This window comes from Haliotis rubra, unplaced genomic scaffold (assembly GCF_003918875.1).
Source record: "Haliotis rubra isolate DU_JTF1 unplaced genomic scaffold, ASM391887v1 Scf111, whole genome shotgun sequence".
In the NCBI taxonomy this organism is placed as follows: Eukaryota; Metazoa; Mollusca; class Gastropoda; order Lepetellida; family Haliotidae; genus Haliotis; species Haliotis rubra.
In genome coordinates, this window is record NW_025765015.1 from 2,088,479 (window position 1) to 2,102,581 (window position 14,103).

Here is a 14,103-nt window from a genome sequence, read left to right on the forward strand (position 1 = left end):
GATTTCGTCACAGTACCGTTGAGCTGTCAGGTTGCCCTGGATCATCACCAAATCACTTCTCCTACTACAGGTGATCTCTCCCCACATCATAACACTTCCCCGGCCGAATCTGTCCACCTGGGGAACGCAAGCGTCGGCGAAACTTTCACGTCGACGTCTGTACACCCGCATTCTTCCATCGCGTCGTTCCAATAGAAATCGTGATTCATCACTGAACCAGATTTTACGCCAATTCGGTAGGTTCCAGGCCTGAACGTTGGTGCACCATTGAACTCGATGTCGACGATGTGGTTGTCGAAGCACAGGGCCAAAATAAGTCTTCTGGCACGTAAACCAGCCTCACTCAACCTGTTACTGACGGTCTGTGCAGAAAGCCTCCTCAATCCGGGTATTTGTCGAGCGGTACTTGTCGCCGTAGCCGTTCGATGACGCAGGTGATGTACCCGGATGTAGCGATCCTGCACAGCAGTGGTCGCTCGAGGTCGCCCACTACGAGGGGCATCTGCTACCGAATTCTGCCGCTGATATCTCTCCCAGAGCCGTGAAATGGTGCTTTGGTGAACATTCATGCGTGGGGCAACTGCACGTTGAGACTGGCCAGTTTCAAGCAAACCAATGGCGATATGACGGTTGGCTTCACTTAGACGTGGCATTTTGCGTTCGTCAACAATATTCCAAATACAGTGAATAATCCACAGACAGCGATCAACCTTTTATACCCATCATTGAGACTATCTGATTCCCAGCTTTCACGTGCATTGCAAGTGAATTGTGTATTCTGTGACACTACACGCCGAAATTGAAAATCATGCTGTTAAATACGGGTATTTTACGGATGGTGCGTTTTGTTGTGATGTTTCAAAACATAAACACCATAGGACTCATAAACAGAGCAAAACCTTTTTGTAAAATGAATCACGTTTTAATTCATTGCTACATGAAATTGCTATTTTCATGATGCGTTTCTTTTTTGGGAGAGTATATAAGGACATAAATTAATCGCAGAACTATTCCGTCCTTTAACCATGTCAATCAAGTACAAAGGTAACTGGTTGATAGTCGTCTTTGCTTCACTAACTTAAATGATCACTTACTAGTGTTTGTTGGACAGAGAACCGTTGTATTTAATGTCCATAAACGATGTTGCAGCCACACAGCGTCATGGCGGGTGTCAGCATGGCCTTCTTACATGCGTGACAGAGCATATGTGCATATCCCCGAGACTTCACTGTGACGGGCTCGCCAACTGCGGCAGCCGGGACGGCTCGGATGAACACCATTGTCACGCCAGAGCCGAGGCAACTACCGATCTTCTGGACTCTTGTGAGTGTCTAGGCCGACGATTGTGAAGTGTCACCGGTACAAGTTATTTTGTACCAGATATCGTTTTCCTTATCTGATGTGTTTTGAATCGCATGGTGTTCTATCAATATAACAGATGCAGTTTGTTTGTGGCACCAGTACCAAATGACTTTTTTAACGTCTCTGACATGCATAGTTAGATTGTCCGGACGAGAATGAAGAAAATAAATGCAAAATTTCAAAACACACTTCGGAAAAGAGAGTATCAGTGACAAAGATATTTTAAAGAAAAAATACATTTGAAATAAATACCTTCGTCTCTCTATTTTCCTGAGCGGTGATCAGTGTTTAACTTTGAGGTGTTTTACCCGTGAAGGTCCGGGTTAGAATACTGATCTTCAGTAACCCATGCTTGTCGTAAGAGGCGACTGACGGGATCGGGTTGTCAGGCTCGCTGACTTGGTTGACACATGTCATCGGTTCCCAATTGCGCAAATCGATGCTCATGCTGTTGATCACTGGATTGTCTGGTCCAGACTCGATTATTTACAGACCGCCGCCATATAGCTGGAATATTACTGAGTGCGGTGTAAAACTAAACTCACTCACTCAGTCACTTTGAGGTGTTTTAGATTGGACCAGTCAGAAACTTACTTACTGTTCGTCAATCTCCTCCCTTGAACCACATTTATAACTTGGATAAGTTCTCACTATACCAGTGAGTAAGTATCTGTCATCTGGTATTGAGTTACATTTTATCAAAATCGTTATTTTTGTGTCAATCGCAACTGTATAAAATGCAACGGAAAATTCGAGAACTGTCTCTGCTTTCATAACTGCACGTGTGATTAAAAAACAACAAAAAAATATTGTCTGTGAAAACAGGCAAATATGAAACACATGAAGTTAATCAACTAGACGTTCACCCACCCCTAATGTCCATGTGTAAGTTGTTGTCTGCACGTATCACTAGTCAATGTTTCTATGTTTCAGATTCCGTAGTGCACGCGGTTGTTGCAGCAATCGTGTCGTGTGCCGTGTTCCTCCTCGTGGTCACCGCCGCGATGTGCTGGGTGAAGAAACATAACCACAAGCAGTACGTCACGCTCTTCAATATGTGTGCAGCATTCACATGATTATGCCTGAAGACACCACTGAGATAGTATTTACCTTACTTCTGTGATGTAGTCACAAACTTGCTTATTTGCAAACATACTCCTTAGACACAAGTATCCATTAAATATGTGTCTATTAATGACCATGTAGAAATTAACGTTACCATTTAATGAATATTTTAATAAGCAATGCACTGACGTTTCTAGCGATCTCGTACATATTCTTCTAAAGTTATTGGAATATAAAGAAACAGTGATCCAGTATGCGTGTTGCTGTATATAAATATCGCTGACTGAAACAATGTCACTCACTGTAACAAGAGCTGTACCAGACATGTATGTTTTACAGTGAGTTCAAACCCAAGTCCTGTGTCCGCTGGGCGAGTAATGGCACGGTGCGCACTTCCATGACGCGACTGTACGCTCCCCCGTCGTATGAGAGTGTCGTGGTCGACACAGAAGATAACCTAGGTCCCCCTCCAGATTACAGTGTCGTTGCAGCATCCGGCGTCTCCCACGTCGCTGAGGATAACCACAAGTCCCAAAACGACCTTAAACCATCGTATTCTTCCGTTGAAGTCGCTATACTGCACCAGCAACCCAGGGAATTGTCCATGGAACTCAGCACCAATGAGGACCACGCCTGCTCGCTGTCCACTGAAAGTAGTGATACAGACCCTGGTGATTCAGGGTCGAAAGAGACTTTGGAGGATACATCGGATTATGTGTCACGTAACTCGTTGCCTTATGCTGATAGCCTACACAAAATGGCTGGGAGTATTTCAGAGAAAGGTGATGTTACATTGGTGACCCTATAGCATATCCTAGCGGTAGTTTTTCACCCAGCCAAATCCAATCTTCCATTGTATCGACAGCACTGACTGCTGTGTATTAACTGTGTATGTGTTCTATTTTGTACCTAATCTTGAAACTATATTATTTCACTTTTACATCAACCGATATTGGTGAAATTGGCCACTAGGGTTCGCCAACAGAGGATCACTTCACACACCCATCATAATGTTACCAATGCCGAGCAGTTGCGTGAAGATTCGAGCCCAGTCACATCTGTGACTGTTAAGGAAGTCAAATCCACATTCCACTGAATGACCTTCGGGATGGGTTCACTTCCGGTAATCTTGAAAACAATTGATGATTTGGACTGATTCTTAACACAGTGCAAGTATGTACATTGGGTTATGTTTGTCCTTGCTATTGATGGAATGAACTTGTCAATCCTGTAGAAGTCACTATACTACCATTCAGGCTACTGGGATGGCCATATCATATGCATGATGTAATGTCGACATTTCCATGTGTCCTTTTCACCCTCTCTCTTCAATACGTCATAACTACATATTCTGAATGAATAATAACAGTACTATGTGTATGTAAAGACAACATGTTGGCCTCTGACATCAGAGATGGGAATATATTGAATTCAATCGGTCCAGCAGTCCTGTGAGGGCCGGACTGCTGAATAAAATACACTGACAGTTTCACAATCGTCATACTTTCCTTTGTATCGTCCTTATTCACAAATACCCGGTTCACCGGGGACAAATGTATGCCTCTGTGTGACTGATTTGTATCCAGAACGTCTGGTAATATATCATTTTCAACATTCACTACGATTTGTTGTCATTTGTAAACGATCATCAACTATTATTATCCTTATAACGTGTGAACCGTATTTTGCCCAACGTCAACATTGTCATGCATGAATGGAATATATTCGTCGACATTTGGACAGTGTTGTCGTATTTGGAAGTGGAAGGGTTACAGCGTCTTAGTTGAGTGACGTGTATTATCTGCTTGTTTCTCAACTCTGACGTAGTTTGTTGGACACCTATTTTCGAATATAGAGGTAAACATAATAATATAAACGCCATACTGATACGAACGGGTAGAGAACGACTCAAATGAGTTATCTAAAAGGGTATCTAAAAGTAAGGATACGTGATGAATTCGGGAACATGCACTTCGTATGAATGTTCCTGTTGCTGTTGAAAACCCATAAAGAGGGAGGCAGTGTTGTAAACTGTGTAAACTTTCGTAATATTTAGTTTTGATAAGCTTCAATGATCTGTGATTCCAATGACAAGTTGTTGCTGCTAACATACCACGTTTAGTGAGGGAGGAGGGGGGGGGGGGGAAGAGGGAATATACATTTAATGCCACATCGGCAGTATTTCAGCTAGACAGACACGAGAAACATGTTAAGATTGGAAATAATTGTACTGTCACCAACACGACTCCTGATGAATATACACAATGCCTTTTCGAAAGTGGTCAAATATAACAATATGTCATATTTGGGTTACACTTTCTCAGTAACGTACAGTGGGTGGGGGTGGGCGGTGGGGTAGCCTAGTGGTTAAAGCGTTGACTCGTCACGCCGGAGACCGGGGTTCGATTCCCCACATGGGTACAATTTGTGAAGCCCAATGTGTGCCCCACCGTCATATTGCTGGAATATTGCTAAAAGCGGCGTAAGACCATACTTACTCACCCACTCACTAGGATGGGGTTACTGTCAGACGGTACACGGAACCACGCTCAGCATCCTATACACTTGGAGGTTCAATGTGTTTCAAGTGAATTATAAAAGAATAGATGTTAGCCCTTGATTTTTAAGTGTGGACATTGTCCACGAGTTCTAATAATTAATTATCATTTTAAACTAGAAATTAGCAAGTACTTGGACTCAGTGAATAAGAAAGGCGACTTTGAATATAGGTGCGAAGGTTTTACTTCTTTCAAGTAAGAAAGACCAAAGGTTTTACGGTGAATTATATACCACGTGTATTGTGGGGTTTATTTTCTTTTTAACCGCTACAATTAAATCGGATCCTATGCATATTTTGGCGGGTTGTAAGTCAAGAATTATTTTAACGAGAACATTTCATGACGTGTATCGAACCTGTGACCTGACATATCGTGTTAGCATTGTAACTCAGAGTTTCAGGGGGAGACAGGTTATGAATTAAGACAGGTGATGAATTAAGACAGGTGATGAATTAAGAAAGACGAAAGGTCTGCATTTACTTGACTTTGGCCACGTGCTTCCTCACAAGTCAACTGATAACGGCGTGGTCAGTGTTCAAATTAGCACAGATCTTGCGACAGGGCATCTTCGCGTCATGCATGGCAATAACCTGCCACTGTGTATTCTCTGTTTTGCGTTGCGTCGTTTTTAGAACTGCCTTCATTTAAATCAGTTCAGAAAACTGAAATGCACATACTGCAATTATGAAAGTTCTACCCCAACATGCTTGGCGCCACGTGAACATGCCACCCATTGTAGGTTTTAGGGCAACACAGACGTACGGTCGTGAAATTCAACATGATACTTCAGCACGTGACAGTCACGTGACGTTTGTGTCGTCTGCTTGTTTACGCAGGCGACTTCCGGTAGCAAGGGGAAAAACAAAGAGAATTGTCACAGTCTGTTAAAGATTTGTTTACTGCGAAGTTCCAACTGCACCAAAAATACAGTGAGATTGCCCGGGATCTTGGTTTACCTCGACACACAGTTTACAGTGTTGTAAACCGATTTCTGGAACGTGGAAGCACAGAATATCGCCCAAGAACTGGACGCCGTCGATCGCTGACTGCACGGGATACTCGTCAACAAAGTTAGTAAAAAACAGTCGGATTTCTCCTTTGCCGGAAATCACCTGAAGTGTTAATCAGAATAAGATTAGAAAAAAATTATTCGAAAATAATTATCATAGACGTATCTTTCCAAAGAAAATCCGGATTAGAGATGTGAATGTGAGAAGTCGCCTCGCTTGGGCCAGAGGAAAACTTCGATGGAGAATTAATGAAGAATGGAGAAGAGTCACCTTCAGTGATGAATGTAAAATAGGTATTGGAGAAAACTACCGTGTGAATGTGTGGAGAATGCTAGGCGCAGAGTACACCCCTCAGTGTTTGGGTCCCGGACGTGACCACTTGGCATGGTGGTGGAGCACTAACTGTTGTAGAAGGTACTATAACATAAATGCTCAGAAATAGATTGATATTCTTGATTCCGAGTTGTGGCCTGTCATTGTCCGGCATTTCCCGAATGAAAATTATATTTTTTCAAGACGACAATGCGCCTGTGCAAAGAGCCCGTATCGTAGCAGAATATTAACAAAGAAATGACATAAATGGCATTTTGTGGCCAGCAGTCTCCAGATGCCAGTATTATAGAGAACTGTTGGCATCTGCTGAAATACCGACTGCGACAACGTATTGTTTACATCAATACCCGTTAGGAATTGGAGCGAGAGATCCGACACGTGTGGGAAAACATACCTGTGAAGTTTTGAACTAATCAGAAACTTGTATTTGTCTATCCCACGCCGTCCGAGGAATATAATTGCTGCAAAGGGATACATCACCAAGTATTAAGGTCAGTTCTTTAATATTTCGTTGTTACGCGAGTTTGAATTTGCCGCTGCCCTGCGTCTTGCCAGTGACGTCAGCCATGTTTGTTCATAAATTTAAGACACACCGCTGAGGCTCACTGAGATACCATGTCGCAGTTAAGCATGGATACCCCACTCAGACTCCGAGCCAACCAGTCCTTGTTGTACCCATTAGATCTAATGCCGAGCGCCAGGCAGGGATCATCAAGTACCATATTTAAACGTCTTTTTGTATGACGCGGCCGGGAATCGAACCCGCGACGCTCTCCGAGCGGACGCTTTAACCATTACATAAGGGAGGCGACCGCAAGTTGAACTCATCGGTTTATCTTTTGTCATCTGATACAGGAGGCATGTGCTATTAAAGAAACAAAACTTGAGCAAAGTAACACCCACACACGCACGCACGCGCACACACACTGATTGTTATTTTACGTGGGAAGGTTGTGAAGTATGTGGGTAGAGGATAAACAAATAAACGCCTCAGGAGTCGGTCCAGGGACATGACGACACATTATATAACCAGGTATGCTGAACGTGCACGCATGCTTTTTCTGGTCTGAGTTATTTTTGCGTTAGCTGATGTTGTCAGTATCATACACGTGGCCGTTGTCTGTACCGCCATAATGGAAACACACAATTATGTGGGGAATCAAGACTGCAAATGTGGAGTGGGATTAGCCAAATCCTGGTAAGTAGTCATTTGGAATTTTCAGTTACAATAATGTGTTTGACATGGAACATAATCAAGTCACACACAAATATTGCTGTATCATGAAACACCAAATCATTATCATTATGTCTGTTTTAATGTTACCTTAGTAAGAAAGAAAAAAGAAATAGAAAACCCATGAATAGACAACACTGATTTCATTCTACTGATATCCCTGATATCTGATTGTAACGTACAACACATGACGTCAGTAATTGTTTCATTTGCTTTATGACTAAATATACCGTCCAAGTCGATTCATGGACACAATATATAGCCTGGTATGAATGCAAATCCTGAATCTCCAAGTGACAAAGCTGAGTGACAAGTGTACAAGTAATAAATAATGATGTTTTGAACCCAACTTTCGACTCTGTCGCGCCAAGTACCCTCAAAAGTATTTTATATTTTGCGTTTTATTCATAAATAATATAACGATCAGGGAAAAAAACTGCATGATATATACTACTGTCCAAAAGCAAGTATACCAAATATTTTTGCCGGTTAAAATCATAATTTTGAACCTAGATCCAGGATAGTTTACAGAAAGATGTGCCAGGGCAATGGCTACTGATGTGTAATGACTAATTTCTCGTCTCGCTCAAACGCTCATTATCTGAAAACGTAACATGCACGTGCTCCACAAAATGCACGTGCAGAAAAACCGTTTAAAATCAGCTGATGACACAAGGCATTGTCACAGAATAAAAAAGCACACAAGACAAAATGCCACGCCTGACCGCAGTACAGAGAGCCCGAGGAATGGCCCAACAAGGAGCGTCACATGCCCTCATCGCGAGAACCATCGGTTGCACCAGGGTATGCATCACCAGGTTGTTTCAGCGTCTCCGCCAGACAGGGCAGACAGTAGACAGGCCGAGAAGTGGCAGACTGCGGGTGGACCGCTACATACGAGTAATGCACCTCAGGGACCGCTTCATCAACAGCAACGGCAGTAACGGCACTCGGACATCGTATCAGTGTGACAGACAGTATCACGACGACTGCGTGAACATGGTATTCAAGCACGACGTCCATACCGTGGGGTGGTACTGACACAACAACACCGGCGTAACAGGCTCGAGTGAGCAAGACAAGTTCCGAGACTGGTCACGTGTCCTCTTTTCGGATGAGAGCAGGTTCTGCGTATTCACAGCTGATGGCCGTCAACGTGTCTACAGACGTATTAAAGAACGTTTAGCTCCTAACATCCTCGATAATCTCCAGGGTATACGTTACGATCACTGTCCACTATACTCTGGATGCATCCACGGCTTGGCCCGATGATTTTATTACCCCCCTTTGCTGGCTTTTTATCCAATCAGGTGTCTGCGCTGGGAAGTTGAGCGAACCAATCACAACTCACTTTCGCTTATTAAATTATCTAACCGTTTAAACTTGGCAACACAATTGATGCCGAGGTACTCTGAAAGAGGTAGAATGAGGTCTTTCATATATTGTTTGAAAGTTTCAGATCTGTCAATTTGTCAGTATGATTTCCCCAAAAATATGAGTGGCACTGCGAACAAACCTTCGCGACTGCGACCACTATCTTTGTTGACACTGGCAAGCTTGGATGTAACGGCGGCTTAGCTGATTGGCTACTGTGAGAATGTGGAGCCAGCAAAGGGAGGTAATATAATTATCGGGCCAAGCCGTGAATGCATCCAGGGTATAGTGGACAGTGATCGTAACGTATACCCTGGAGATTATCGAGGATGGGCTCCTGACTGTATCCAGGAAGTTCCGGCGCATGGTGGAGGTGGTGTTATGGTGTGGGGAGGATTTTGTGGTGAACTGAAAACAAGGCTAGTCATCATTCGTGGCAACCTTACTGCACAGAGGTACAGGGATGACATTCTGTGACCGGTAGTCCTTCCATTCATTCACCAACAGTCACGTGGCATTGTCTTCCAAATATGATAATTCAAGACCTCATACCACCAGGGCCCACTTGCACAAAACGATTGTATCTCTACAATAGTCGTAACTCTGATTGTAAGGTAATTGTAAGGTCACCCGCCTCTTGCACAAAGCGATCGTACGCCTACAATAGTTTTAAGTTACAGTTGAAACCTACAATTGCCACTACCTATTGTAAGTGCCTACAATCGATGGTAAAAATGGCGCCGTACATGGCTGCCGAGGAAGTCTCAGAAAAAATTAAACGCATTTTTAGAGATAGAACATCACATTTGAAGTTATTGACGGAAGGTGAACTCATTTCAAGGTATAGGTTGCCTCGGCATGCCATATTTTCACTTTTGGAGAAAGTTCGGCCACACATCGAACATGGAACCAAGCGTTCACATGCCATTTCCCCTGAAACTCAGTTGCTGGTTACTCTTCGTTACCTGAGTAAAGGAGGTTTTTTAATTGAAATAGGTGATCTACATGGCGTTCACGAGTCCTCTGTGTCCCGCTCCGTCCATCGGACAATCCGTGCCATAAACAACGTTTTGGACATCAAGTTCAATCCTGACGCAAATAAAATTAGTGTGGTGATCGGGGTCGTCAACTGAAGTTGAAGGCCGTGACCCGAGACGGAAGGTACCGAAGACAGCCGATCACCACAGCGAGTTCGTGGAAGCAATTTTGTAAGTATACACAGCCTGATTCAGGGGTCTACCTAAGATCGTAGATTTGGGCCTAAGTACTTACAAGGTGCAAACCGCGGCTTACTCCATAGTGATCCGATATCGTAGTGAAGCCTGTGATCACTACATTAGAATGCAAGACTTCTACAAAATAGCTAAATTCCCCGCGTTATTGGGGCAATTGATGGTACACTTATTCCCATTAAACGACCACCTGCAGACGAAGAAGTGGCCTACGTTTGTCGGAAAGGCTTCCACGCTATAAATGTTCAAGCCGTATGTGACGCCAACTTGAGGTAAACTTTAATTTCAGAGTAGCTTCCCTTGTATCTAAATATAGAATAGGGGAGTTAATGTTGTAACGATTTGATCACATAACACTGAAATGTTACGATATAAAAGAATTGTAAAAAACAGTTTCGTTATTATGAGAAATATGGGAAAGAATAAAGTTTCATATATACAAAAAATAAGTGGGAATAATAGTGTCAAAGCGAAAACGGCTGTAGCCGAATATTGGTACCTTATAGGTACTCGTCTCCACCCCGAATTCGTACCCAAAACGAACTCGTACCCAAATAAACAATAATTCTTTATTCCTTTGTATTGAAGATGTATTCAAATTTAAGCACATAATTTAGATAGATAAATAAATAACACACATACACACGTGTAAAATCACATCAGATAATTATCAAATATTGATAACAAAGCACATCGGAGCTGGTGATTTTGCAATAATTTCAAAGAGATATCAAAATACCTTTTATTTTCAAGCAGTTGTTCAAACAAGTGGCCTCTTAAGTGAAAATAAAGTCAACTGAAACGAAAATAATAATTAATGTTTATATAAGCTTCGGTTTATTCCCCTTTTTCTTATCAATGTATAATTTTTTTTATTGTAATTTTGATAACCTATAGATTTAGTGATATGCAATATTTATCAAAATTATCAAAGGTATGAATTTAATGTCTCAAATACGATAAAAAAAAATGAAAACAATGAATATAAGTTTTTAACTTTCATAATAGTTTGCTGAAAATGGCCACGAATTCACTCTTCACATTTGGTTACGAATCCATTTAATGGACGTAACTCTAAATTGTTGTCTATGTTGCTATGGACAATCTTATCTTCAGCACAGAAGATTACGATTGTAACTTAAAATGAGATGAGTTACAACTGTGCTACAATCGCTTTTGTGCAAGAGTTGTAAGAGTTACGATCGCGATTGTAATTTCGATTGCAAATGCCTACAATTGATTGTAGCTACGATCGTTTTTGTGCGAGTGGGCCCTGACTGACAAGAGACTACCTGAACAACATGAACGCCCACTTCTTACCATGGCCAGCGTGTTCACAGACATGAACCCTATTGAGCATTTGTGGGACCACCTCGGCAGGCAGACTAGAAACAGACCAGTACCCCCAGTCAACGTGCGACAGCTGGAACAGATTCTACGCAACGTCATTAGACGCTTGACGTCATCCATGCGCCGACGTATTCTTGCTTGTGTCGATGCTCAAGTAGCACATACTCGCTACTTATACATGGCTCTAACTTGTGTACCGGGCATTTTAAAAAACTTTCTGATTGTTCAGTTTTATTGTTTTGATCCATTTTTGGAACAAACACACACACACGTGTTCGTTTCCTTTTCATTTATTTATCATTGTTATTTCTGAATTGTGTTTATGTTCAAATCATGCAGCAATGAATACTCCAATGAAATATAAAACATATTTTGTTGAAATCGTAATTGTTGTTTCTTAATTGGATTTCGAAACTAGTGGTATACTTTCGTTTGGACGATAGTTTATGTTATGGTTAGTTCAAACTATCTATTGAACGGGCTACAACGTATCTAAATCATGATTCAATCATGATAAGTGGTCGTGCAATGACTCCAAGAAGCGGATGTTTCGAATTCAGAAAAGGATATCATACTGAAGACAAAAACGTATACACAGTGGAAATGTCTTTCGGTGATGTTGATAACGTCTCCACAAGCGGCATATGGTGTTCCCGTGCACGTTAAACTGCTGCACAACGTTGCGCTGGCGTGTTCCCGTTTCAAGCATTCCAATGGCTTGCCACCTTTCATTTTCAGTTAGCCGTGGCATAGAGAAATGCAAACAGATTCTTCCACATTTGTGTTTTTCGGACCCGTCAACGTCTAAACAATGATTTTGGTGACAGTGATTTGAGGTTTAGAGCCACACTTTTTAAGGGCCTTTTATGCCTTTTTTCCCACGGACTTCTTGAAAGCACAAACAACGCATGCAAAACAAAACTACCGACAGTGATCTGTTAAGGTTATGGATTAAGAGTATTATAAACAATATTATTAAAATGCGTTATAAAAAATGTTTCATTTACATAAACAAATGTGTTGATCACAGTAACGGTTGCCTCTGAGTATTTATACTTAGCAGCAAAAAAACGTCAGTACGAATTCAAAATTAGATAGGCACAGTGATCAAATCATTACATAAATGGACATAAGAAGCGAATCAAAAACATTTTGTGTGTACAATATCTTGACACATCAATGAATAACTCAGCACAATTGCAAGAAATTACGCGAACGTTTTACGCAAAGATGTTCAATTGGGATTAAATCAGGACTAAGGGCTAGCCACTGCATAATGTTGACACCGTTCTGCTGTAAGAAGTCCCATGTAGCTCTGGCAGTATGGGCCCGGGCGTTATCATACCGGAAAATGTTGTTCCGGTGACGTGCGAAATGTGGTATGACGTGGGGTCTGAGAGCTTGGTCGATTAGCGCACCGCTGTGATGCTGCCTCCTCTCCCTGGACCAAGGTTCTGGAACAGCACATGACCCACTCTCTGGTACAGGCCTATTCCACCCCATACCATGATGCTTGCACCTCCCCATGAGTCTCTTTCCGTAACACATTGGTCTGAGTAACGCTGGCCACGTCGTCGCCAAATTCTTGTTCTGCCATCTGCGGTTGATACGCAGTACCGACTCTCATCTGTGAACAGAACAGTTCTCCATTGCCTGTATCGCCAGTTTTGGTGTTGTAGGGCAAACTGTAGACGTTTACGCCGCTGACGAGGGGTGAAGATAGGTCAACTGTAAGGTCTACGGCAATGGAGTTTCCCGCTGTTCGGACGTCGGCGTACTGTATCAGTACTGATTGGTCTTCCGTGTGTTCCCACTGTCTGGCGTGCTGTTTCGGATGCCTGCATGAAGGGATTCTGTACATGCTGTCGCACAACATGGCAGTCTTGTCGTCTTGTGGTCACCCTTGGTCTGCCAGTACGGGGGCGATCATTTGTTGTCTTGGTTCCCCAGAAACGTTGCTGCAGCCTGTAGATGGTCCGAACGTTGACCTGGAAGTGATTGGCAACGGCTTGTGCAGTGTGGCCAGCTTCAAGTCTTCCTAGCGCTTGGTTCCTCAGAGCTGTCGTGGGTGCATTTTATAGGGCTGGTCCTTGTGAACAGCACGTGCAGCATGAGTTGCAAGAAAACATGGAGAACACCGTACCATCTCCGAGATCAGGTTGCGTTTTTGAGACCATTTCCTGGGTTCCATTTTGAGTTTGGGAAGGAATGTCTTTGCTCAGGTAAAGTTGGAGATGTTGTCAACAATATACAATCAAAACATTAAATGAGTTCACAGTTATCGGGATCTGCGATGGAAATTTCCAAACTGACCTTTCTTTTCCTGCTTAGTATATATTCCCGCCATCACATAGAGATCACCTTAGTATGTAGGTTGTCCAACATGAACGTATTAGACTAATAAGCGTTATGAGGTCTGAGTATACGAAAGACGTGTTTAATAATTGAAGAACATTTTGTTCATGCCCATGGGTTTTTGATTTCATGCTTTTGTGAAACTATTAAAATTGGACAACGATTATTAGAGCGGAAGATTGAAGGTGATGGAAAGATTAAAACAAACACCTGAACGCAGCCAGTGGTGC

General features: G+C 42.5%; 2 protein-coding genes across 5 annotated transcripts in view; both read left to right on the plus strand.

Annotated features, from left to right (window-relative positions):
- The window catches only part of LOC124288232, a 29,491-nt gene extending 25,446 nt beyond the window's left edge, over positions 1–4,045 (plus strand). Inside the window, exons 4-6 of the mRNA XM_046724777.1 lie at positions 1,150–1,323; positions 2,296–2,398; positions 2,767–4,045. Of these exons, the coding sequence (XP_046580733.1) occupies positions 1,150–1,323; positions 2,296–2,398; positions 2,767–3,235 (746 nt within the window). The 3' untranslated portion in view covers positions 3,236–4,045. The remainder of the gene's footprint in view (positions 1–1,149; positions 1,324–2,295; positions 2,399–2,766) is intronic.
- Positions 4,046–7,396: 3,351 nt separating this feature from the next.
- LOC124288248 (PR domain zinc finger protein 14-like) overlaps positions 7,397–14,103 on the plus strand; it is an 81,185-nt gene continuing 74,478 nt past the window's right edge. For 3 of the 4 annotated variants that reach the window (XM_046724798.1, XM_046724792.1, XM_046724785.1), the window contains exon 1: positions 7,454–7,526. Coding sequence is in view for 1 of the 4 variants with exons in the window: in XM_046724779.1 (XP_046580735.1) it covers positions 7,462–7,526 (65 nt within the window). In the remaining 3 variants the exon portion in view is untranslated. Of the gene's footprint in view, positions 7,527–14,103 lie in introns of all 4 variants that reach the window. The other variant, XM_046724779.1, reaches the window with a different exon arrangement.